This window comes from Tubulanus polymorphus, chromosome 6 (assembly GCF_964204645.1).
Source record: "Tubulanus polymorphus chromosome 6, tnTubPoly1.2, whole genome shotgun sequence".
Lineage (NCBI taxonomy): Eukaryota > Metazoa > Nemertea > Palaeonemertea > Tubulaniformes > Tubulanidae > Tubulanus > Tubulanus polymorphus.
In genome coordinates, this window is record NC_134030.1 from 12393772 (window position 1) to 12418560 (window position 24789).

The following is a 24789-nucleotide window of genomic DNA, read 5'->3' on the forward strand; positions in this document are numbered from 1 at the left end:
ATTTTATCAATCAATGGTTTTTACTATATACGGATTATCCAACCATAAAAGCTATTTTTTAGCACAATCAGACCACATTTATACTAAAAATGAAAATACGGATTATATTATATGGATAATCAGAAAGGTATTAGGCTTTTTAACAAGAAATAAACGGGACCGGAAAAGCTAAAAATACGGATAAGTCGGCTCCGGATTAAGAGAACTTGAATGTATATACACTCAACCCCTGATATACCGCCCTCCCATATACCGCCAACCCCTCAATGTTACATCGCCATACAAATACATAATAAAACACCCTCGATATATCGGGGGTTGACTGTATTTTCTGTTTTGGACAATGTCCCGAGCTTATGTCTGATCATTATGTGCTTAACCCCCAGAGAATTTGCTTATCCGGCAATGTTTTTGGGAAACGTCGTATACCCTACTGTGGTAGCGGTAAGAACTATAGGGAAAATTCACGTTAACGATGTCAAATCCTTCAATTTACGTGCATGAAATTATCGTCTCGACGGCGGCGCTACACTGGATAAGCTCATTTCAGTTAATAGAGTTAACGTGTTGAGTCATCCCCCAAATCGCTGTAAGAAACTTCACGTTGGTTATCAAATCAGGCTGCACTTTCCCATAGGTTAAACACCCGAGTAATATAACGTCAGATTTGATAATTTCCGAGATCAAGCTTCGTTTATCTTTCGACCTTGATTGTTGTCTACCGGAAGATGGAATATTCATCTCAGTAAAATATGTCTGCCTTTAACAGAGACAGACACTTCTAAACGTGGCAATCGAAAGAGAAAATATAAGAGCACACTCTTCTGAAAAGCAGTCAAACGGAAAGGGCCTTTTTATCCAGTTAATGCGAGACTTTGGGTCAAGAAGTTCACATATATACACACAATTTATTGACTTACATTTTAAAATATAAATGCTTTTGATAATGTTACATAGTCGGTTAATATTTTTTCCACATTTATTTCGGTATAAGAAACATTAAGTTCATATCAAATCGTCTCATGTAGCCCTCCTGCGATGAATGAAATACTAGCTACAGTGATTGCGGTTAAGACAAGTGAAAAAGGATGTTTTCCGTTATTGGCACCGCTTGCACAAATGTTCACCTGCTGCTGTTGTTTTTCACTATCTGGAATATCGTGCCATTTCAGCCCACGTTCAAAAATGACCGGTGCACCCGAGTCAATGAATGTCGTCTCTAGTTTATTTATGGGGCCACTTGACATTGGTTCCTCGAGAAACCTGATCTTATACGAGTTGACAGATTCACCATCGGCCGCTGAGAGAAAATACAAATCCCCGATGTACTTTATGACAAATACCATCTGTTCGTCGGTTTTATGCAGAATGCCGTGTCCTACTTTGCCGTGAAATAGATGCAAATGATTGTCAGTATCGTTAAAAACAATTGTCAAATTACCGAAAACCAGATGCCCAAACTGACCGACAAAATGCCACAGTGGCCGATTTGGCCAGATGGGTTCAGTGTGAGGCTTTTTTGAATAGAGGTCGTCATTGGACATGTCTGTTTCTTCTTCCTCTAAATTGAACCTTTGGCTAGCGTAGTCAGCCCTGAACCACGGTTCGGGAAACGAACACGAAGTCGTCTGATTCAACCACGGTTTCAAGCCGAGCACAACATCCGCTATGAAATGATGAATGATTCTCGTGGTGTCCATAGCATGCGCGGTCATCGGACCGTTCACTGACGTGAATATACCCAGATTCATTTCTCTAAACAGCCATATCAAAGACGTATAGCCACTTATTAAGCCGTAGTGCATAGCTACCTCGTAACCTATGAAATAGAAGATAGGTCTTCAGAGGTACTGTGACATCATGTGCAGATGCGGATGTCCGAGGGCCCTTAAAGTTTTGGAATAAGTATTTGATATAAAAAGAATTAAATTAGGATTATGCGGACATCTGTGAAAAAGCAGTATGAAATAGGAATAATCACATTATTTTAGATAAATGACCAAAAAGCGCCAGACCTCCATTAGTGAAGGCAAGTTTTTCTAGTCTTCATGTAATATCATTACGTTTATGTATAAAATACCGAATTGAAAATGCTATTTCTAGAATATACATTTTGTGCACATACCGACTGGATAAAAGAATAAAGGCCCCACCTCATCAGTACAAAGACACTGTTGAATAAGTGAACTCATCAAAAATATATTTCTTTTTCGAATAAGCGACCGGTGAATTATAATTGCTAGTCAGAGGGGCAGAAAAATTTAGATTTACAAATAATCAAACAACGTTAGCGTATCGCGTACAAACTTTTAAGTATCATATTTAAAATAGGTAACAAATTTTCATTTACCTCTATATGTTCCAGATCCCCAGCCTAAACCATAACCGGTTCGTCCTTCCGATATTGGAAAGGTCGGTTTGCGAAGTACTTTTCGCCAGTTTGGAGTCGGTGTCAGAATCTGGGGCGAAAATAAATCCCTGAAAACTTTTTCTTTGACTAAGCGTTCTCCGTTTCCTAATTTCGTTTCATTTAGTTGAAAGGAGATCCATTTTACCATATCATCGGGGGTGGAGCATATTGAACCAGCGGGTCCAGCAGGATACACTGCCCTATAACACATGCATACATAATGGAATATACTACAATGCCTTCTACAAAAACGATATCTTTAAATGTAATCTGTAAATCAGTATCTACTTGTGAGAGTTTACGAAAAACCTTACCTGACGAGAGAAGGCTTGATTTGTTTCAGCTTTCCGTGAAATGACATATGCGGCATGGCCATATTTGTTTGGTGGTCCTCAAAAGTTGGGCTATCAGCGAAAACAGTTGATGACATTCCCAGTGGAATGAGAAACGTCTCGCGAATAAGATCATCCCATGATTTCCCCGTTATCCTCTCCGCTATGTATCCGGCCAACATGTACATGTAGTTGTTGTATGTGTAAGCAGTGTTCATGCGTTTCTTCGGTCGCATAAAACGAATCCGGCTGAAATATTGGTTTTATTTATACAATTGATATAGATTCGGCTCTTTACACACTTCTGAGATTTAAACATGATTGAAGATATAGAGGAAACGGCACGTGACAACTTCTTAACGTTTCAGTTTCGACGCCCTATTGCGCTGCCCAATAATGTCACAAAGAAAGGACGACGTAACGTAAAACATATCTGTAGGTTAAAATTGGATTCCTAATATGACCTGCTAAACCTATGATTTAAGCTCTTCGAAATACAATACGGACTTATCTACTTACCGAACAAGCTCTTTTCTAGACCTATAAAAACCAGTCATCAGCGCACCAAAATAACTTGGTATACCAGTTCGGTGAGCAAGGATATCCCTGAGTGTCATATGATTGGTACGATAGGTGTCACTAAATTGTATCTCCGGAACAAGGTGGTGGATTGGCGTGTCCCATGACATGCTAGAAAGAAAATAGTACATAGATATGTGCATTAAATGAAATTATAAGTATTTATGCGAAAATGGACAATGGACAAACTCATTTTGACGGAAGTTTTATGATTTCCAACAAATTGTGAATATTCACAGTTTTCTATGAGGGTGGAGCCTACGAATATTCTACTCGAATGTGAATCAGTGCAGTGCGAAGGTATTTCCAAAAGGAAAAATTAGCTCTGAGGTGCTTGTTATCTTTCATTTATGATGAAATTCGCTCTCGATATATATATAAGGAAAATGATATCATGCCATCCCGGCCTATTTCTGTACGGACCCGCCTCCCGGAATTCTGCACAAAAAAAATCATATTTAAAAAAAATTGTGTTTTAGTCTTCCTTCGTGTTTTTATCGCAATTTTTCAGCACAACAAATTTGTTATGTCCGTCTTGATTTTCAATCTGATAACTTGCAAAAATTCCGTACTCCAAGTAATCAAAACAAGGCCCTAACTTTATTGTGATTGGATGTATGTCACTAGAAATTGGATATGATGCAAGAATTAGGTTGATTAGCTACAATTGAAGAATATGGTCAATTTATCCAATGCAATGCATTAGTCATCTTAAATCCTCCTGATTATCTCGGATATAAGTGTTAAGAATTAGGAAAAATTCCTACCTGGAATTGCGACTTATGAGTGAGGCAAGTAGAGTGGATGTAAATCCTTTAGTTATTGATCCTATGCAGAATAGTGTCGACTGGTTGACCGGAGCTGACTCATCGACTTTCCTTGTTCCAAATCCATCAACTATCAATATCTGGCCGTCTTGTACAACGGTCAATCCTAAACCGGCTACCTTACGACACGCAATCGTTTCTCGTACGAATGTCTTTATCGAGTCCCGTTGCTGCGGCGTAAAGACAATCCCACTGCCATGATTTGCAAGAAATACCGCAACGAAGAGTGACCATCTAAGGTCGGGCATTCTTAAGCCTGTTACTTAAAATTCACCTTTATCAGCATGAAAAATACAGTTACGTAAATGATGGATTTCTGAAAACGTACACCGGAAACTATTCATATCGTGTTTACTGCGAAGAGCTCGTGACGTAAATTTTACTGATTACTACAATAACGCCGTGACATATGCCCAACGATCTTAAAGCAATACCTACCTCTCCTATGATCTCTTCAGAAATAAACCCGGATACCGTAATGAAAACGATATCATACTTTCAAAATCATCGCTAATCGGTTTCATTACGCTGCACTGATTGAAACGGTGATCCCATCGTTTTTTCAGGGTTTATTCACGTCAGTGTCAATTAGAAGTGACGATAGGATATTCAAGATATTTTCTCGACCAAAACTTTTTTGGTGGAATGCGTAAGTGAAGTTAAGTCATAACAGATTAACCTCTTAGTCATTTACATCCATTGTGTAATCGAGTATCGCAAATCAACGTCGTTATAAATTTTTTGCACGAATTCGTCCATTCGCCCTACTACTGCTACGTATATTCTATAAGTTAATGTACTCATACATCACCATCCACATAAGTTCAGTAATCCCAGCTTGAATTTGAACACTATTTAACGTCGTATGGTATACATATTTGATTATGCGCTGGAAAAATGTAGTCAACATATCTGGTCCACACGAATGTTGAACGCCTAGTTATCAATGACCGTCACCTTCCATAAATGTGTACCAATTTCGGAACGCCGATCGTTGATGTGGAATCCAACCATCATGCGAACTAGTAGACGCCCTCGTCTAATTAGCGCGCAGGATTTTCAGGGATTAGGACAGGATGGTTCGATGGCTGAAAACGTATCCAATTCCTGTTATCGTCTAAGAACCCAATATCCGCTGTCGGGTGCCAAGGCAATCCGCTCCACTGATAACATCTGATGATCCGGTGTGGCATTTTGTAACCAATTTCATTCGATTGGTGATGAACCTTCCGGGTTTATAGTCAATTCTCGTTGATATAAAATTGCATGTACAGGAGTCGCCATTCTCATTTCACCCATATACAAGATAGTAACCACACGAATGCATCAATTCGTAGACACGTTTAGAGGTTACCAGTATTTCCTTGACCATCACTTTTTACTTAAAAAATCGCCAATTGTGACCGTAATAAGTTAATAAACCCACAGTTAGGAGAGAAAAAACTAGGAGACATTGACGCAGCCAGCCACTTGTCTATGGAAACCTACTGTGACCCTGTTGACCATTGACTGAATGAAATAGCTACGTATAATTACTTTTCCTGTATGTATTGACCGTTGACCTGTTGGCGTGCATTGCCTGTCAGACATTATTGTTTGATCATGACTGGCTTGACGAGTAACTGAAGCTAATGGAATCTTTGAACGATTCTGCTTAAGGTCCACATGATTAACATAATATCGACAGTAGCTCATGACATCATGGCTAAAATCCATTGATTGATCGGTTATTTCTTTAAAACACTAGAATACTAATTCTAGAATTCAAGAATAACTCGGATCCAATGGATTGAACTAGATGTTGGAATCAATTTTATTAAGAATTAAATAGCGGGAGGGATTCGAGTGATTACTCCAAGGTTGCTTCTAGTTCACGATAAATCCTCCCGCTGATATCTGGGTCAACATCCGCGAATCGTGACGCCAGCAGATTTACTAGTCAGCGCGGTTTCAAACGTAGTTAAAACATCATAGCACGTACTTTTAAAATTGCTAACTGCATCTCATCTCTTATATGATATGTATTCATCATTCTAGAAGAACTCATCTCGACTTTTTAATTCTGAGATGAATTGTATTTTTAGATTCTTTTAGTTTCTTTAGATTAATTGTTATATTTGTACTTTTTACTCTACGCAAATTATCTTTGTGCCCAAGTCCGGTATACGATATATTTTTTTTTCTTGAAAAGATCTGTGCTCGAAGTATGTAAAAAAAAGGCCTACGTAATACAATCCTGTTAATTTACTGAAGCAAACGAAATCTACCAATCAAACAAATAACGGGTCAGTCCCTATTTCAAAGTAAAAAAAACTTACTGAAGCATTTGCCAATATTCTACTGAATTATTTCCGTGATTATTCATGGAAATCCACACCTGAATGAGTATTGAACTATACGAGGACAGCGCACTGTGTTTCTATGTGCACGTGCGTAGACGCTTGAACTTGAACATATTTATTGCACCATATATAGAACTTATACATAGGTTAAGACATGCAGTAAGTTGACAGAACAAAACATTGAAGAATGATATTTAGTAAACGCCCAAGACTTCATTGAACACGTTCTCCCTCAGCTGAGACTCGAACCCAATCATGGGCGACAATCCCCGCCCAAAAGATGATGTTTTGTTTCACTTAGCGAAAAAGACAATTTCACGCCGCATAGACATTTTCGCGCCACGAAGACATTTTCGCGCCGCGAAGTCATGTGCCGTAATGTCAGTAGATGGTGCCACGTACGTATAGATTATGTCATCCTGGTAACCCGAAAATAATTATTTCAGCGTTATCATTTTCGCTGTTTCAACGTTTCGACTAGCAGTTTGCACGATCTTCTTAAAATGATAGACTGGTCGCCTGTCTAATTCTGCGCCACCTGCATTCGCGGTCGACCGGTGACCAGTCAACTTAAAATGACGGACATTGGAAAACACAGAAACAGTTCGCCTTTGAACTGGGAGAGCGTTATTTTCTATCGGCCAGAGCAGATCTCACAGCGCATGCGCAGCGGAAGTAAACAAACACACGAGTCTGGTGGATAGAAACACTAGGTTTAGGTGGTGTCGGTTTTCTATCCATCAGACCAGGATCGTTCAATTGTTGTGATGGATAGAAATTAGGTTTCTTATCGTTTATTTAACCGTCCAGAGTAGGATCTATTATATATGCAGGGCTTTCTTTTAACTTTGAATGATCGGTGGGTTTTCGTTCAACAAACATATTCTAATTATTTCAAAAGTATGTTTTGTGCGTATCAAAGGGCAAACTCATTTTTTTCCTTTTGAATGATTTTTATGTTTTTGAAATTATTTCCGGGTTTCCCAGGATGACGTCATTTTCATCTACGTGGCGCCATCTACTGACATTTCGGCGCATGACTTAACGGCGCAGAAATGTCTTCGCGGCGCGGATTTGTCTTTATCGCGGCTTTATTACTACGCGTAACGAAACACAGTCTTTTTGGCGAGGATCGTCGCCCATATCCAATGGCACTGCGCGACTGCACATCAAGGCAGTTAAGTTCAGTAACGTGTGCGAATCTTCACTTGAGGCGCTTGCTGCAGAGGCGTCCGCACACATGAGGCACTTTATATTTAGTTCATTCTGTAAATGATGCGTTCAATGGGCTCATACAGATACGGCAGTACATAACAATCCTCATTATTTACGGAAGGTTTCCCACTATCTATCGCTATCTAATGGTGCCATTTCATATATTCATATTTGGCCAGTATATGTGTGTAGCGTTACACTGCGTTCTTCGCGGGTAGATCGTGTGAACAGTTGGCCGTTGACAGTCCACCGTTAGAGTAAACTATGAGTAGTACAACCTGTCAACCCTGTCAACCAGAACTGAAGTATGACAGTTATTCCAGTTATTGATTTGATTCAAATGATGGGAGAAATCTTTAAAAAAAGCTTCTTTTTGTAAATGACGTGATCAAGATGAACATAACTTGTAAATATATTGAAAATAAAGACGGGCAAAACAAAAAATAAAATTGTGATGAAAACACGGAGGACTAGATATATTTTTTGTCAGAATTCTGAGGGCGGATCCGTGTTCCAATCAAAAAGATGCCTAATAAACTGTAAAAAGAAATTTAAAAAGAAATTTGTTTGCCAATGTCCTTTTAGCAATGACAGCTTTAAGAAATCAATGGTTCTCCCCTTTCATGATGTCAAGGTAGTAAATATTCCTTACACCTAGCACCATTCCCGTGTCAGTCGAGTTGGAGACCATTGGTCGTCGTGTACCACTGAATTGATCTTGTTGGATTTTTACCGCTCTCGGGTCTAAATTCTCTATAGTCAAACAGACTGACGAACTGACGAATTGACAAAAAGTGACGACTAACTATTCTCGACGAATCAATCATGGGTATAAGTAGATAATACGAGCGTTTTTCGAGGGAAAAGTTGAGGATTGCTAGGCCATATCACCCCGAGTCTAGGAAATACATTATGTACCCCAGGACTGCGTGAAATAATGTTTCAATTGCGGTTTGACTACTTTCGTACTTTCTCTACGGGCATTTTCGGGTCGTATCGCATCGAGGACTGTGGTCATGGCACGCTATGACTGAGGCAAGAAACCTGATATACGACTCGATAATAATACCGCGGGTATCATTAGTTTGATGCGATAGTGCCTTTCAGTCATTTTGACGGCTTCGTCGATCGCCAATTCGCCAAACACAGCTTATACAAACATCATCGATCTGTTGTGGTGTTGAATTTTGAGGTTGTCCGCTTCTGTTGTGATCTCTACCACTGTTATGGTTGCGTTTCTCTACCAGCGATGTCGTGCAGGATCTGTCTTTAGGCCAGGTCTTTCTTCCCAGTTCTTGACTTTGGCTCCCGTATATAACTTAACTACTTCTTAAATTATATATTCGTTTATTATCTCTTAACTCGTTGTTTACAGATTCTTCCCCGGAGCTCAACTCCCGTGCTTACTAAAAACCCCCTTATTTATCTAACTTTCTCTTGTATAACCGGTGCAGGAGCTCTTCTATACATGGCTTGGAATTCATTGCTTGTGATGTATTTATACGTCACAACATTCCTCCCTATTTATATAACTTTAACGTGTGCAGGTCCTCTTCCACACATGGCTTGGAATTCATTGCTTGTGACGTATTTATACGTCACAACATTCCTTCCATCCATGTATGGGCGCTGACGTATCTGCACACGTCATAATTTTCTATAAATATATTTCCGCACTCAACGGAGCGCATAACCGGACCATATTAGCTCTTCCTACGTTGACACATACGTCACTTCCAGACTTGTTTATTTATATAATTTCTATTTATGTTTATGTACGACGTACATATCCAGGCAGGTTGTCTGGTAACTGCGCTGCTGGCCATGAACTCCCGCTTCTGTATATTACTTGTTGATTTTGTTTAAATGCTGACAACTGAAACCTACTAATGTGTTTCCTAAAGGCTTGTTGATATAATTTCATAGATCTACTTGGAAGCTAATATTTTCATTAATTATTTCATCAAAGTCTCCATAATAGATCCTCAATTCGCCCATCGCCAAACTAACTACACATGATCGCTTTAGTTGACCCTGGTGAGACAAGATTCGAAACAAGAATAAGACGGTGAAATTTTATCAATTGTTTCACATATTATATTCTATACAATACGCTGCAGTGATTATCAAATAAGACTACAACTACATACACATAACCTGATGCAACATGCTTTATGATGGTGGAGACTACATTAATTTGAATAAAAAATACATTAGAATACGATTTTTTGTTTTGTGGATTTTTATCATTAGATCGTCATGAATTCATCCAAAGGTTTATGTGGAAAGGATGCGGATGTATTGAAAACAAATGTGTTGACATGTAAATGCAAATAATAACTTCAATTTTGAATTCAATGATATATCTTTTCAGTATATTATAATCTCAACGATTTAATTTTTAGTCTAGGAACAGTATACGTTACTTTGGACTTAGCTGCTGGAATTTGTGTAACTACATGTACATAGATAATTGACAATCATAAACGTCGTATTGCATACACAATTGACTAACATATACTAGTTACATTCACGATTATTGTATCCTGATGCTAATTTTCCTGTAATGTGAAGTTCTTATCTTTTAGATGATAGCTGGCGCTACGATTAAGTATACCTGAAACGTCTACAAAAATTAAAACCGCCTTCGTTCTCATTTGAGTATTCAAAAGATTAGTACTAGTATAACTATGGCTATACTTAATATGTAACAACACGACGAAAACAAAAAAAAAGATTTCCTGATTAAAGATTAACACAGATTCTAATATATATGTTTATGTTTGGTATGAATAGCTTGATGCGCACACTGGTCATTAGTGTTTATCATAAAGATTTTTAACACAGGTGGAATATCTATGGCGCAACAAATCTAAAAAATGTCCACATGCTTGGATTACGTAGTCCTGCCCCACGTGCATAATAGTAATTACTGATGTTAAAGATTGTGGAAACAGCCGTCGCGCTATCATCACCATTTTTTCTTGTTTTATTGCTAACATAATGTTTACAGTCACTTAATCGCCGTCTCTCGTTCCTGTGTATACCCGTTTTTAGCATTGAAAAATAGTCATATACAGTAGTAGCAAGATAAAGTTTTCCGGCTTGCCACATTTTAATCTTCGAAGAGAATATGTCCGGTGAAGGTCGAATACATATAACCATGCAGATACGACGCTCGTTCAAGTAGTTGCAGCCAGATGGCATCCCCCTTTTTGCAATGCAGAATGACGTTACTAGTTGCTGAAGCCCAATACGGTATACTTTCTGCCCAAACAGTTGCGATCATGTCACCATTTCTCACTATTCTTACCGCAGCCTGTAAAATGTAAAGAAGTCACGTCAAACTAGTGTTCATACCGAAAGTTATCACGGCAGTCGATTCTACATTTAGACAAAATGTTAGTTAGGGGAGAAGAGACACATGATAATGTGAATGGTGATCAGTAAAAACCACCTTGAATATGACCTTTATAGATCACCTGAGTTTAACAAGAGGAGTGTTTTAATTAATTTCTGATGAGGGAGGCTAAAAAATAGATGAAAGTTCATTGCAAATGAACTTGATTTTGACGGGGTTTTTGCACTGTTACACACGCCATCTAGCGGGATAGCTGGTGGCACGAATTCCTCATTAACCTAGAATCAACGTTAACGGGTAAGTCCTATACAATACATGGACATCATACAATACATTCATGTTTCTTTGCCTAGTCTTGTATCGTTTTCAAGTCTTGCGATAAATGATCTTTAATTGAATACCATGAAAGTTTTACAAAAATGTCTCTATTTGTTAAAAGCTTAGCCAATTACCTTCTGACGTCCTTGAGCAGCGACAGTAACCGCGAAGTCGTAAGTGCCGTTCACTGGAGCGGTAAACCTACCAGACTTCTCGTCGTAAGCTTTGCCGACATTCGTTACAACTCTGTCGAAAATAATATTGGTGTCTTTTTCCACAGGACCAAGATTGTCTTGTAAGCCAACGAAGAAAGCTATTTTGTGCGTGTTTGCGGCCGACTCGCCTATAATGAAAAAACATCGCTACCATGTGACAGGAAGAAAATTTGAAGAAATCATATGAAAAAAAATGTCCAAATTGTTCCTAAAGCAGTACATACCTATACAGGCACCCTATAATGTCTATAGACCTCTTTACCAATCTATGCAATTAATGTTTATATCAAATGTATAGAACATGAAGACACATCAAAATAATTCAACGTCTACTAAAAAGACTTCTCATCGGAAAGGGGTAATATAATGTTCTCATTTCTAACAAAATTAGTTAATTGGTGAAATTTGGCATTTTTTCGCCAAAGCAAAAATTTTATGTTCGACTATTTACACCCGAATGCAGGCGCGTTCATAATAGCACCATCAGAGTGTGAGCCCGAAAACATAGTATATTCTAGTTTTGCGTGGCTTAGTTTGATTTTGCTGTTTCGCGAAAGAAAGGTGATAGATGAAATTTTGTTAGAAATATATTTCTACGACCCTTTCAGCTATTTTAGTATGAATGAACCCAAAAGTTTTTCCTATGATCAAGAATATATACGAGAAATCTATTTGCATTGTTAAGATTATTATTTGTCTCAGAACATTAATCAGTGATAAAGTATAACGAATTTTGATTATATCAATGTAGACATATTCATATCAGTACAATATTTTTGCTGTTCATTTTATACAGATACATTATAACAGACCAAGTAGAATTCTAAACGACGGTAATGATATTTTACTAAGCAAGACTTTTTGCTTTTAGTTTTGAGTGGAATGAAGCTTTAAATAAATCTATGCTTTCATACAAAATTAAAATATTGGTGATATCCTAAACATAACATTTTTAAATGAATTCTGTGCTATATATATATATATATATATATATATATATATATATATATATATATATATATATATATATATATATATATATATATATATATATATATATATATATTTATGAATATGTATAGGAACAAGTTCTTAAGAGAGAATTAATTAGGATGCCGAAACAAGTAAGGCACGTGATAAGTTTTATTTCTGATTGCGCGTGAAAATATTATCTGTCACTACGAAATGCAGACACATAGAAAGGCACTAATAAGTGTACGTAGGTTTTATATCTACTTGTTATATGTCAATCAACTCAATGCACTTATATAGTTCACATTTGTAAAACGTATAAAATCTAACGATTTCAATCCATTTAGAATCGTTGCTTATCGATCGATTTATCTACAGTAAATGCCTTCGATAAATTCCTTTCATCCTTTTTAGCCAGGAAATAATGATCACACGTTTTCTATATGATTTCAAATATAATCAGACCATCGACCCTTAATTCCACACTTAGACGTAAAAATCAAACATCACGAATTATGTTAAGCGATGAAATGAGAGCGCTCAAGAAAGCAAATATACGCCACTGACAGTGAACAGTAAATGCCGGATTGTTTATGGGCTTTTTGAGGACAGACGCAGATTTCGGCGCGAATTGTTGACCATTTCTTGTCGGATTTTCTATCGGTATTGAGAATTTAAGCTCAGAATCTAGTTCAGTATATTCACCGTCGGCAATTCCATGACTTCTATCGTCATAATATTCATAGTCATCGTCTTCGTCCTCTTCATCGTCGTCATCATCTTTGCTAATCCCGTGTTCAATACGATAAGCTTCATCCTGATTGTTTTTACCTGCCGTTCTCGAATTATTGAATATTGTCGCCACAGGAAGTTTAACATGTAATGTACCGGCATCATTAAGATCTGTATACACAATTTTGCTTTCGCTCAAATCGTTAACTGTGTTGATGTTCTCTTCAGTAATAGGATGCATGCTATCAAACTTAGTCGGTGTCGCTGGCGTCAAAACCACAAATTCCGGTAGATAGCGTTGTAGTTCTTCCTCGTAGTGGTACAGCTCGTCATCTTCATCACCATTTTCCTCGCCGCCACCTCCATCATCGGCATCTCCTAGGAAACAAGGGAGCCCAGCATCAGTCACAAAGCGATAGACTTGCGAAAAGTGTTGCAAAATAAATTGCTACTTTACTTATTATTCACGAAATCAAATTTTCTTCCTTTCGGTTTTAAAAAAGACGATTGAAAAATGATCATTATTTTCGCTAATGGTAAATCAAATAAATCAAATTAGCTAGACATGATGATATATTTTTCGTGGTGAAATAGGTTTAATAACGGTGACTGTACTGAGCTCTCGTTTTCCTGTCCTCTTTTTCTTTGTCAGCTGCTTTTACCGATACAAAACTATCGGTATGGCGAATTATTGCGTTTTGCATCTAATCCGGCTATTTCTATGGCAGACGGTACACGGTACGGTGCAAATAGAGATGCTACTTTCAAAAATAGGTACATCAACCTCGTCATATATTGATTCCCGTATAAAATGTTTTGTACGACCGATGGAAGTGTGGATAATAAAATCTAATATATAACCAATGATGAAATACTGTCCATGTTGTAAAAATAATGGAAAAAATCAACAATAAGAATTTAAAAAAAAAATGTTTGAAATGTCTACTCGAGCTAGTATTTATACTTTCATAATCTTGTTAAAAGATCAGTATTTCCGAAGATTTGTAAACAGTAGAAACGTCGAATGATTAATAGCTCTATTAGATATTTCGGACTCCTTTTATTCATGTAGTAGGATTTTATGTTATACAATATATCTTGGCAAATCCCATCGCTGTTACGGCGCCGTTCAGGGGTGGGGAGGTTCAATGCAATGCGTGCTTGACAAACTCAGATTATCGTAAATTGAAGGCATGAAATTCAACGGCGCGCTCTAATCTTCAGCTGGATCACAAACTTGTATTAGCACGTATCTCTAGAGGACAAAACCAATAGCATAAGTGATACACCGTCTTACCAAAGGCTTTCGATTGATAAATTTGTAATGCAAACCAATTACGTTTATTGTCGACGTAGGAATCTGATTCGTGTTTGAAAATACGAAAAATTCATTTTTCCATCTTCCCAGGGTCATAGCAGCGAAATAAAATGTTTAGATGAGTAACATAAGCATCCATGCTACATGATGGCTTTAACGACCTAATGTTGAAGCAAGGAAATCTGATTTTGGAGTGAATGGTTGCAAGGTTAAGGGTTAGTTGATCGAATCAACTACATCAGTTTTGATAATTCGGTATGAAGTTTAAGTTATTGGATCAATAATTTGTTAAGAGTGATTCTGATCACAATACCATGCACGTGGCCGACCAATAGTCCGCTCAACCCATTAGTCGGGTCTAAGAGACGCCTCGGTGATCGCTGATTGATTGAGAAGCAGAAGCGGTTATTAAATTTGAAGTTCGCTCCTTCACCAGTCTGTGTGAACGTTAATTACCAATCGCCGACTGCGATATAATATTCGATCGACGCAATTTATGGAAGAAGGAAATTGTATATACAAACCGACATCTGAGGCTTTGTGATTGAATACACTAAGAGTCGTTAAATTCAAGATCGATCAAATAAGGCACCACGGGGCGCTATAACTCTGTACGTACCATTACTAAAATACCTTTTGCTTTTTTGGTAGAAAATAGAATTGCGATTTTTCAAAACTTTGCGGCTTGATACTATCTTTGATTAAAAAGTGATCACCATTTTGTTCAGAAAAAAAGAAAAAATCCACCAGCTTAAGAATCACAAATAACTGAAAAATTGTTATACTTATACGACTGTATGAAAAAAAGACACGGATGAAAAAACCCACCTTCTACGATGCAACATTTGAGAAGTAAGACTGTAACCTGAAACACGAATAGGGGCGTGAATGCGCTGGCAGCCATCTTTCGATCAAGACCTAACCGCCCACACGTGTGGTGACGCTGTCGTCGCACACCGCCTTTCACGATCAAATGCACTTCGTCCTCGAGAACGACTAAACCATTCAACGTTTACGTGATAAATGCGCGTAACTGGTTCTGAATGCCGATGATTCCACTACTTCGCCCGGCAATCTCCGTGTTACTTATGTTACTTCATGTTTCGATCTAAGCTCTGGATGCGATCGTCACATAATGTTGTACCTGATCTTGTACAAACATAATTTAACCAAACGGACGAGCAATTTGTGCTTTATACAACATTTCACCCCGAAATATTAAAGATGCCTCGCGACAACCGTAATTGTAAAATCTCAATCAGCGTTATGTAATCTCAAAGTTACTATTTGCATTGCAAGTCAACCCAGTCATTGTGATAACGGAAAAATTATATCATGAATATGGATTTCCGGATGTTACCTACGGCAGGAAAATATAAGATGATTTTGGGTCCATCAGACCCATAGAAATACAGTCAACCCCCGATTTATCGCCCCCATGTCGTCCTGAAGTAGATGAATACGTCCAGCCAATGGGCCCAGCCACAATATATACACGTAGTGACCGAATAGTAGCCTATCGGATCAAGTTCCTACTGTGGTGATCTTTTTGCCATTACGTTTGGGGGCTATCGCTGTGGAAATGTATATCTATTAGTTTTTAAGGTGCGTCGCATTTTCGTCGTATCAGTAGATAAAATGTTTCTTGAATCGGAGACATATCGCAGTGACTTAAGCGCACGGTAAATCGCCCTATTTATTCGACTACAAGAGAATCCACTTAAATCTGAGGCTGAACCGCCGGAAATAAAGTACTACCCAGTCAAAGAGGACAATAACGTGAGCATGTACGCCACCATATCGATGGGAAAATTACCCGCAGTATGCCCTGACATTCATACCAACGTTTTATCATGCGTTTCTGTTCTTTGAAAGACCTTACCGACATACAAAAAGATTGATTAATTCTAGAATGATTAATGAATAAGCATCGACAGTTTGACGCTGAACATTTATTTACTGGAACGTGTTAAAATATCAACAACCGCAATTACAATAACATTTTTTACGTATCAATTCATACGTAATCTTTGAATATCTCAGGTTGAAAGAGAGCGTGAAGTACTATGTGGAATTCTAGATGTATTATGCAAGAGCTGGTAATCAATGAGACGTCAGGGATTTTCTTTGTCAATTATTTTTCTGACACTGACACGTATTCGTTTCTTTGAGTTGTCATAGATGGCAGATACTATATAACTAATGATCACTTGATGCGCGTAGTGACTGTTTGAAATATGTTTTTAAATGATTGAAAGCATGATTAAGTGATCATAATATCATCACCAGTCATCATCCCATAGATAACAAATGATCTATAGACATCGCCAATACATGAAAACTACGTGTGTAGACCACGGCGTTCAGTGGAGAAATATTTCTCCATCAAAGAAAAGAATGTCGGCGAAAATTGTCCTATTTTATCGTTTCCACGCCAACTCTTTGACGTCATTTCCGTTGTAATCACTTGCAATAACATCAAATGCAGTAATTTCCCACCAAATACTGCAATTCCGATCCATCAAACCGAGGCCCTTTATTGATTGCACCACGAGGACCATGAAGTCAAATTCTCTAATAAGCGTTTGGCCATTAATCGTTTTTCTTAGCATCATTTATTTGGCGATTAAGTCATTTCCTGAATTTTATTTGCACATGACGTGTAACGTTTTACATCGCAAAATAATTGGTGTAGAACATCGGCATTATCTGATTTTCGTATCACTGATCGTGCGCAATTTATTAGACCATATTGAATCATACACGATATTGAAGAAAATATTTTGTAAACCTTCGAGTAAGTTTGATGAGTAAATGAAATTGGTTTTTGATCTCCATCGCAGCGCGATAAAATGTTTAGTATATGAACAAGGAAAAGAATCTATGAATGTATCATATTTATCCAGGTTGTGCTAAACATGAACGCATAATTCGAGAATCATTCGAAACAACATTTACACACGCACATTCAATGTGGGACTATTTGTTAGTGTTTGGGCCGTTTGTTTTTACTCTGAGGCGTGCGGCAGCTTTTCGGTATTTTGATTGAACCGTTTTCATACGTATGTTTTGCTACGAAATAGTGAGTTCGACAGTGGTTGTTATGTTCTTTAGCATACATATCTATGTATATCTAATAGACACTAGATAGATATTCTATCGTATTCAGCATCATACCATGAGATTTCATTTGTCACCTCTTTATTGGGCGTTGAACGTTTTCGGAAATTATTCAAGGTTCACGGTAAAAAAAATCGTATCCCAGGTTTACGGTAAAAAAAAATCGAATCCCCATCGGCTACAAATCTTTCCAACGATTGAACTCTTAACGTTTATTCTTCTAAATACATTGTCTAAAATAATGAAACTAAACGAAATCAACTGATTTTCAATCTAAGTATGTTTCATAACAGGTTTTGCGGTGGCTAATTTCTACCGAGAGTAAATGCACACGTAAACGTTATCACGCGGGCGTATTGTAGGATAACAGAATTTGATGTGAAAATGAGGTGTTCTTATAGTATGTAGGGATCGTAGTCATCATAATTCACAATTACTGATCATTTTACTCTTTGGTGGTAATTCTTTGTTGAGAACATTTTTGTATCGAGAAATTGTACTGTAACTTCCAGGAATAGTAGGCTGCGGACACGAATGGCTCACTTCGACCAGGTTTTTAAGTACGCAAAGCACATAATGAAAATACTGTATTGCACAGATTAATAGATGATGGAAATGGTATAAAAACATGTCATCCATGTGTAGCAGCAAAAACAATCACAGTCGGCAGAGATATAAATCACAGGACTGGCGCCACTGATAAAAGACCCGTTCTGTCCGTGTTGCCGATAAGATACAATAAAATCACGATTTCTCATGACTCGGATTGTAAATAAAACGAACTCTATCAAGATATTAATCCGTTTATCCGGGGACTCGATATGAATCAATATCGCCCGGGTGGCTGCTACGTATGTCAAACGGAGGACAAGATACCAATCGCTTCTTTCTGATTGGATTGGAACCCTCGTAGTTCGTTGTTCCAGTACGTATGCAAGATCACGCAGTTTAAAGAATCATCGCGACTTATGCAAATAGCTCCGTTCAAGAACAAACATATTTATCGATTAGATTAGATAGCTGCATAAGAGTTTTAGTTAATTGCAATTTATAGAATTCATTAATTTTGTGATTCAAACTTTCGTCGCTCCTCATACGATGAATAATGGCGAGAATACGATTTTCAACATCACTCGTGCACCGCATTATTACATATTCAATTGCCCCGAAAATCATCATCATAGAGTGAGGAGACTGTTGACGACAAAAAGAAAAAAGAGAAGAAGTATTGATTAAAAGTTTGATAATACCAGAAAAAGAACAAACTGAATTGTAGCATTATTACATTGGAGTAAGTGCAGTCGATTCATGACAAGAGAGTGAATTTTTATTTCCAATGATGCGTCTCTTACGATTCACAATGCATCATTCTTTTTCGCAGTTATTCTCTGCGTCTCACGCAAAAAGCACATTATCTAATAACTCAGCGTAAGAAACAGAAATAGCAACGTCAAGTTGGAGCGTGACCGATAAATAATGAAGCGTGAAAACTTCATGTGGTCATGATAATATCATTCATATCGAGAGATATTAGCTTAAGTATTAATGTAGCATCGGTCGGATATATATGACAGAGAATGAATGGTTCAGATCTAAAGACACTTAAGCAATTTTTAACCTGAAGATTTTCTGTATCCTCAAAGTCTAATATTTTGTCTCGCCTTGCTGCCAACATTACGCATTGACTCTATCACGTCGGGCTTGATTCACGCTCATTTGGAAAATACACTATTCGTCACTTAAATTGTTTTCATTTATTACACCACCCGTATTTTCATTTATAACAGCACCCGAATTACACTGGATAATTTGTGTTGAAAACTGCTTTGCTAGAACTGCGATTTGGTGACTTGCATTTTCATTTCCTCTTGCTATTCAACTGGCACGATTGATTCGACTTAGTTATATCCCATTATGCAGAACTAGGAGCATACTGGTTACATCAAAGAACAGCTTTGTTACAAGGAAAACAAATTTCTCAACACCTTATTTAATGTAAAGAACAATTCGTTTGGTCGTGGACTCTAAAACGAATGTTTTAGAGGCCATAGTTTGATCTACCCAACTCACACGACCGAACATTTTCCATGCGTATGATCGATCTAACAAAAAGATTTTACTATAGAACGTCATATCAGTGCCATCGAGTAGGGTCGGGACAAAACGTGGATAGTAGATTGGGGTACACTGGGTGCCCCATTAGGACACTGTGTTGGGGTACATTAAATCTCATATCGTATGCTTTTATAAGAATAGCTATTTTTACTTTTCACCCTCAGGGCAAGTAGTAATCTTTTCATAACAAATATCTATTGTTGTTGTTTCTTATTCAGTGACGTAGCTATAATGAAGGTTCGAGTCCCACATTTCATCATTTCAACGTACGGAGAATTAAATTTTAAAGAATTGTTCCTTGTGCGTCACATATATTGAGCACGTTCACATCCTATGTGTAAATTGCAATCTGTGAAAAATGCAGGATGACGTCATTGATGGGCCCCAAGACCTGCATTAAGTAATCAAGAATTTTACTGGTAACTAGACTTCCAAAATGGCGCTATAATTGTGTTATCGTTTCAACAGTTGATCGTACGAAGTCATCAGCACTTGACAGACGTATCCCGATCGATTAAATCGATCATATAAAATTTGAACGAAAGCATTGTAGGAAGGTATACAAAATGCATGAAATATGGAGTTTTGAGCTACCCCAACCTACTACCCCATTGGGGTACCCCAATTTACTACTCAACGTTTTTTCCTGATCCCATCGAGTATGCATTAAAGAACTATCATGACTCAAAATGGTGCCGTCCAGTATTCAACAAAAACAGCAATTTATGTTATCTTAAAAGCTCCACGAAACGGAACTACCGGTAACAAAAAAATGGCGCTTTTTAAACCGCAAAAAATTAGGATTTTCGGTCTAGGATTAAGGGTAAAGAGGCTAAAGGTTTGAGGTCCAGTGGGTTACGATTTAGGATTTATGATTGAGTTTTTAGGGTTAGGGTAAGGTCAGCGTTATGATACGGTAAGTTAAGGTTAGGCTATACGTAAGTAATTAAATAGCTTGGGTCTGACATCTGGTTTCGTTGGCTCTGTTGGCTACAGCGCTGCGCTAACACCACAGTTCGCTCTTGCTTATCCCAATTTTCGTGATTATTTACCGGAAGTACAGTGCATAAGCACATTCGCATTGGGTTGTTTCTCGGATACTCTCAAATGTTGTCGCATTGCTCGCAATTAGTGGACTATATTGATCAGCTTCGGGGTGTCCGAGTCAGAATTGACTCTGATATTCTGATTCCATGAAACAATGTTCGGTATTAACTACCGCGCATTAACGAACATTCCTCACAGAAACGCTCCGAATAAAGTTTTTAGTGAAAAATTTTCGGCAATTTGCGTTGAGTAGAGGACTGACCACACTGATAATTTTTCAATATTTCAATAATTTGTATCAATGTGTTATTGGATTTCATACGATTTTATCAACGACTGCAGCCTCGCTTTGATGTGTATAGCTCTGGACAGACGGTTGGTGTGCGTTCTAACTAAAATCAGAATAAAAGAATTCCTATTCATTTCCCCAGCTTCAACGCAGAACGGAAGGCGTTCTCGGCGACTGAACAGAAATTCATTAATCAAAGTCAAACAACCATTGGTAGTTGCAGTGGGTGGAGATGTGATCATATGGTGAACAAAGACTTGCCACAAAAACGCAAAATCGTGTGTGTCTACGGGGACCCGTCGATTGAAATCCGATGCGCAGACTACATCAGCACGTTATCACTGATAATCAGCCATCAAATGAACCAAATCCCGCAATCCTTTCACGTTCAATTTGTCCACATCGTGTCGTCTACGTTCAATGGGATTCGTTCTAATTCGACTACAAAAGACCCCGTCAAGAGATACATTCCTGAATATGTTTACCAGCGAAGATCCTTCATATGTTTCTGAGTCGATATCAAGTTTGGAATATCGGCGTTTCAATGAATCGTTCAATTTGTGAACGATGTCAGCCATATGTTGTCAAATGATTAACAGCATGTTGAAGTCAAATCTATGTGGCTAACTGATTTAGAATTCTAATACTGCTAAAATTACCTCGAAAGCGGAAGCTGATACTAAGGACACGAGCGCCGGAACTTTTAAGTAAATTAATGTAATTGCACACATCATGGATATATAAGCCAGATTTTTATATGCCCATGCATAAAAATATTCTACGAAGCTGTGATATCAGCAATAAAAAGTATTGGTCTCGTGGTGAATGGTAATGACAAAATTCATCTTTAGCCAGATTCTTTTCGATAATCTAACGACAACGCTTGTCTCCACTTTGTAGACAAATTATCGCTGTTTTGAAACGCTGTAAGAATATAAAGAGCAATAATACCCTCGAAGGAGGCGATACTTGACCGCAATATCTGTCAGATGGTCCGAATTAATCGCAAAACAAGCAATGTGTTGGCTGACATTGTGTCAAGGTCTCAAGGGGCTGACAACTTAACTCAGCTACCGCGCATATTCGCTCACGCGTGTGCAAATGTTTGTTTTTAAAGGTGGTAGGGCCTAAATATTATAGTAACATAATTCATTTTAGTATAGTGTATAAGTCAACTTTTTGATTTTTGTATGGAAGCGTCCGGGGACATCATTTATCGTTTCTTGGTGATAGAAATAAAACTGTTTATTACATTCCATTTTTCAGAGGCAGGGGCAATTTGATTTCGGTATTTGACATAAGTATTTAAATAATTCAAATAAATAGTGATTTCGATTGAGCATGAGACGGGTGATCTCATCGTGACCCTTTCGGAAGTTTTTAACCGTGCACAATTAAAAAATTTCAATATTATCACCATTTTACCATCCAATTAAACTGATTATGCCTTCGGTACGATACCCCGTTTCAGACTACTGCTTGCTTTCCGTACAATTAATTTTTGAATTACGTTCCTTGACAAAAGTCCATAACCAATCCAAGCTCTGATTCTTTCATGCATTTATATTTATTGATCAGTAAACAAAAATTTCCTGAAAACTCAAGGAGAGCTGTGCAGACTTACTATAGGTCTGTTTCGGCCATTCCAACCCAGTCCCAGGATTTTGTTGAACTCCGACGTGACATCCAACCCAACTGTCTGAGCTTGGAGAAATAAGACTACGTCTTGCTATAATATTTGCGGGAGGATTGCATTAAGCGTGTAACTTTTTTTTAAATTTTAAAGTTTAAGCTGAAGTCTTATTATTCCAAGGTTTGGGCAGGGAGACGAGGAAGGTGCGAGGTTAAATGTATATATATTTCTGTAGCATTTGCAAGTTAACGTCTTGATTGATCATTATGCTTGCTGCTGCGGTTGAAAACTAGCCGAGCCCATGAATGAATTTCAAGATTCAATTTCCTGTATGTAATTAGCCTTCAGTCACACATTGATTTATCAATTTAGCGAAATTTGACAAATGACATTATTGATATTGACGATCGAGTTCGGTGGCATTACATCATATCATGGTGTTGGACGATAAATGATGCGTGAGCGTTCTCTCGATTTACAGTTTTAAATATTTGTCGTCAGTGCCACGGAGTTCGCGAGTGATTTCTAGATATATACGTATGGCATAGTTGCTTGGTAAAAAGTTCATTTTCTTATATTCATAGTGTATGGCGCTGAGCACCCTTCACTCTTATTCTCAAATTCGGACAGTTCATCCATTATGCTTTAACCGTCAACTAACTAAGTGTTGCCGGTGGATGGCCTATTGGTCATGCCCGTCATATACGTTAAATCAAATAAGATAACCAAAGCCGATAAAGAAATCACTCAGATTGAATATTACATACTTTATGAAAAATCTTGGAATATGGACACAGTCATTTTCCGCTCGGTAAATAGCGTCCTAGCATTTGTTAGGATTTCGTTGATATTTGTTGTTGTTGTTAATTGAATGGTTTGATTTTTAATTAGAAAAATAGTTTAAAAATCTATGAAACAAAAGTGAATAGAAGAAAATAAATCAAATTTTCACCGAAGTCTTGTTGTCCTACCTGGATGTCCAGGAAGCCCGGGTTCTCCAGGATCACCTCTTCGACCTGGGTCTCCAGGCATACCTGGTGGACCCCGAGGACCTCTGATCGGTAATTTTACGGGCATTGTACCGTCGGTGCCCTTACATGATATCTCGAGTTCACATTGTCCACTGCTGGCATCTCGCATAGCTTTTTCGGGGCCATGTCGCTGACGTAACTTCCTATCAGATTTTTCCCGTCGGCAAGTAACGAAGCAGACACAGAACAGCAGGGTTATTACACATGCCCAGCGCACCATCATTTCTGAAAGACTATAGAGGAAAGATAAATGTTATATATTTCTATCTAGTGGGTCTATATGTATATCACGATAATGTTAAACCTGCCGCACACGTTCCTGGTTTCCCGCCTTCCGTTTTGGTCAAGGGGTCAATTGATTTTATGAACTTGCGGATCTATGCATGGAAATTGCAAAACATGTTGTAGATGCCTAGTCCGCGGTATATCATTGACAACTGTGCGACTGTATGATACTTGCTTAAGGAGTAAAATGATTATTCGTTAACATACTTGGCATCATCAAAGATCAATTCATACATGTATATAAACATCATGAACAAGCAAATGAGGATTAATCCACAGCCGTAATCTGAATGATATGAAACGTTGCTGAAATTTGCATCGTCGATTAATGACTTATAATTAGAAAGATATGTCACATCTTGCTCCCTTGATGTATCATTCCATTTGTAGGATAGGCTTTCTACCTCTATTACTTTGTGGTACTTTTGTGGATTATCATGCTCATTGCCTTTAACGCTCTTTGTTTTTTTTTCTTTTGGGTGGGGAAAGAGCGCATTCGGCAATGAATCTATCGACAACTTCTGTACATTAGCAGATATTTCATGATAGTGGCACTGATTGTTTAGCTGTAGAAGTCAAGCATTAATATCGAGATGTATACACCCCAGGCAAAGATCTTTTATTGAAAATATGAAACAAAAGAGCACT

The 24789-nt window shown here is 37.8% G+C and overlaps 2 protein-coding genes across 2 annotated transcripts; both read right to left on the reverse strand.

The window, feature by feature from the left end:
* Positions 1 to 962: 962 nt before the first annotated feature.
* LOC141907747 (uncharacterized) lies at positions 963 to 4848 on the reverse strand. Its single transcript, XM_074797488.1, has 6 exons — positions 4843 to 4848; positions 4089 to 4318; positions 3262 to 3432; positions 2725 to 2991; positions 2351 to 2610; positions 963 to 1819 (listed from the first exon to the last, which is right to left on the reverse strand). Exons 1-6 carry the CDS (start codon positions 4846 to 4848, stop codon positions 1011 to 1013), a joined length of 1743 nt encoding a protein of 580 aa, XP_074653589.1. The 3' UTR covers positions 963 to 1010.
* A 5117-nt stretch (positions 4849 to 9965) lies between these two features.
* Positions 9966 to 23923, reverse strand: LOC141907397 (complement C1q-like protein 4). The gene is made up of 3 exons (XM_074797020.1): positions 23797 to 23923; positions 11519 to 11727; positions 9966 to 11024 (listed from the first exon to the last, which is right to left on the reverse strand). The coding sequence occupies exons 1-3, from the start codon at positions 23900 to 23902 to the stop codon at positions 10821 to 10823; spliced, it is 519 nt and encodes a 172-aa protein (XP_074653121.1). The 5' UTR covers positions 23903 to 23923; the 3' UTR covers positions 9966 to 10820.
* Positions 23924 to 24789: the final 866 nt, after the last annotated feature.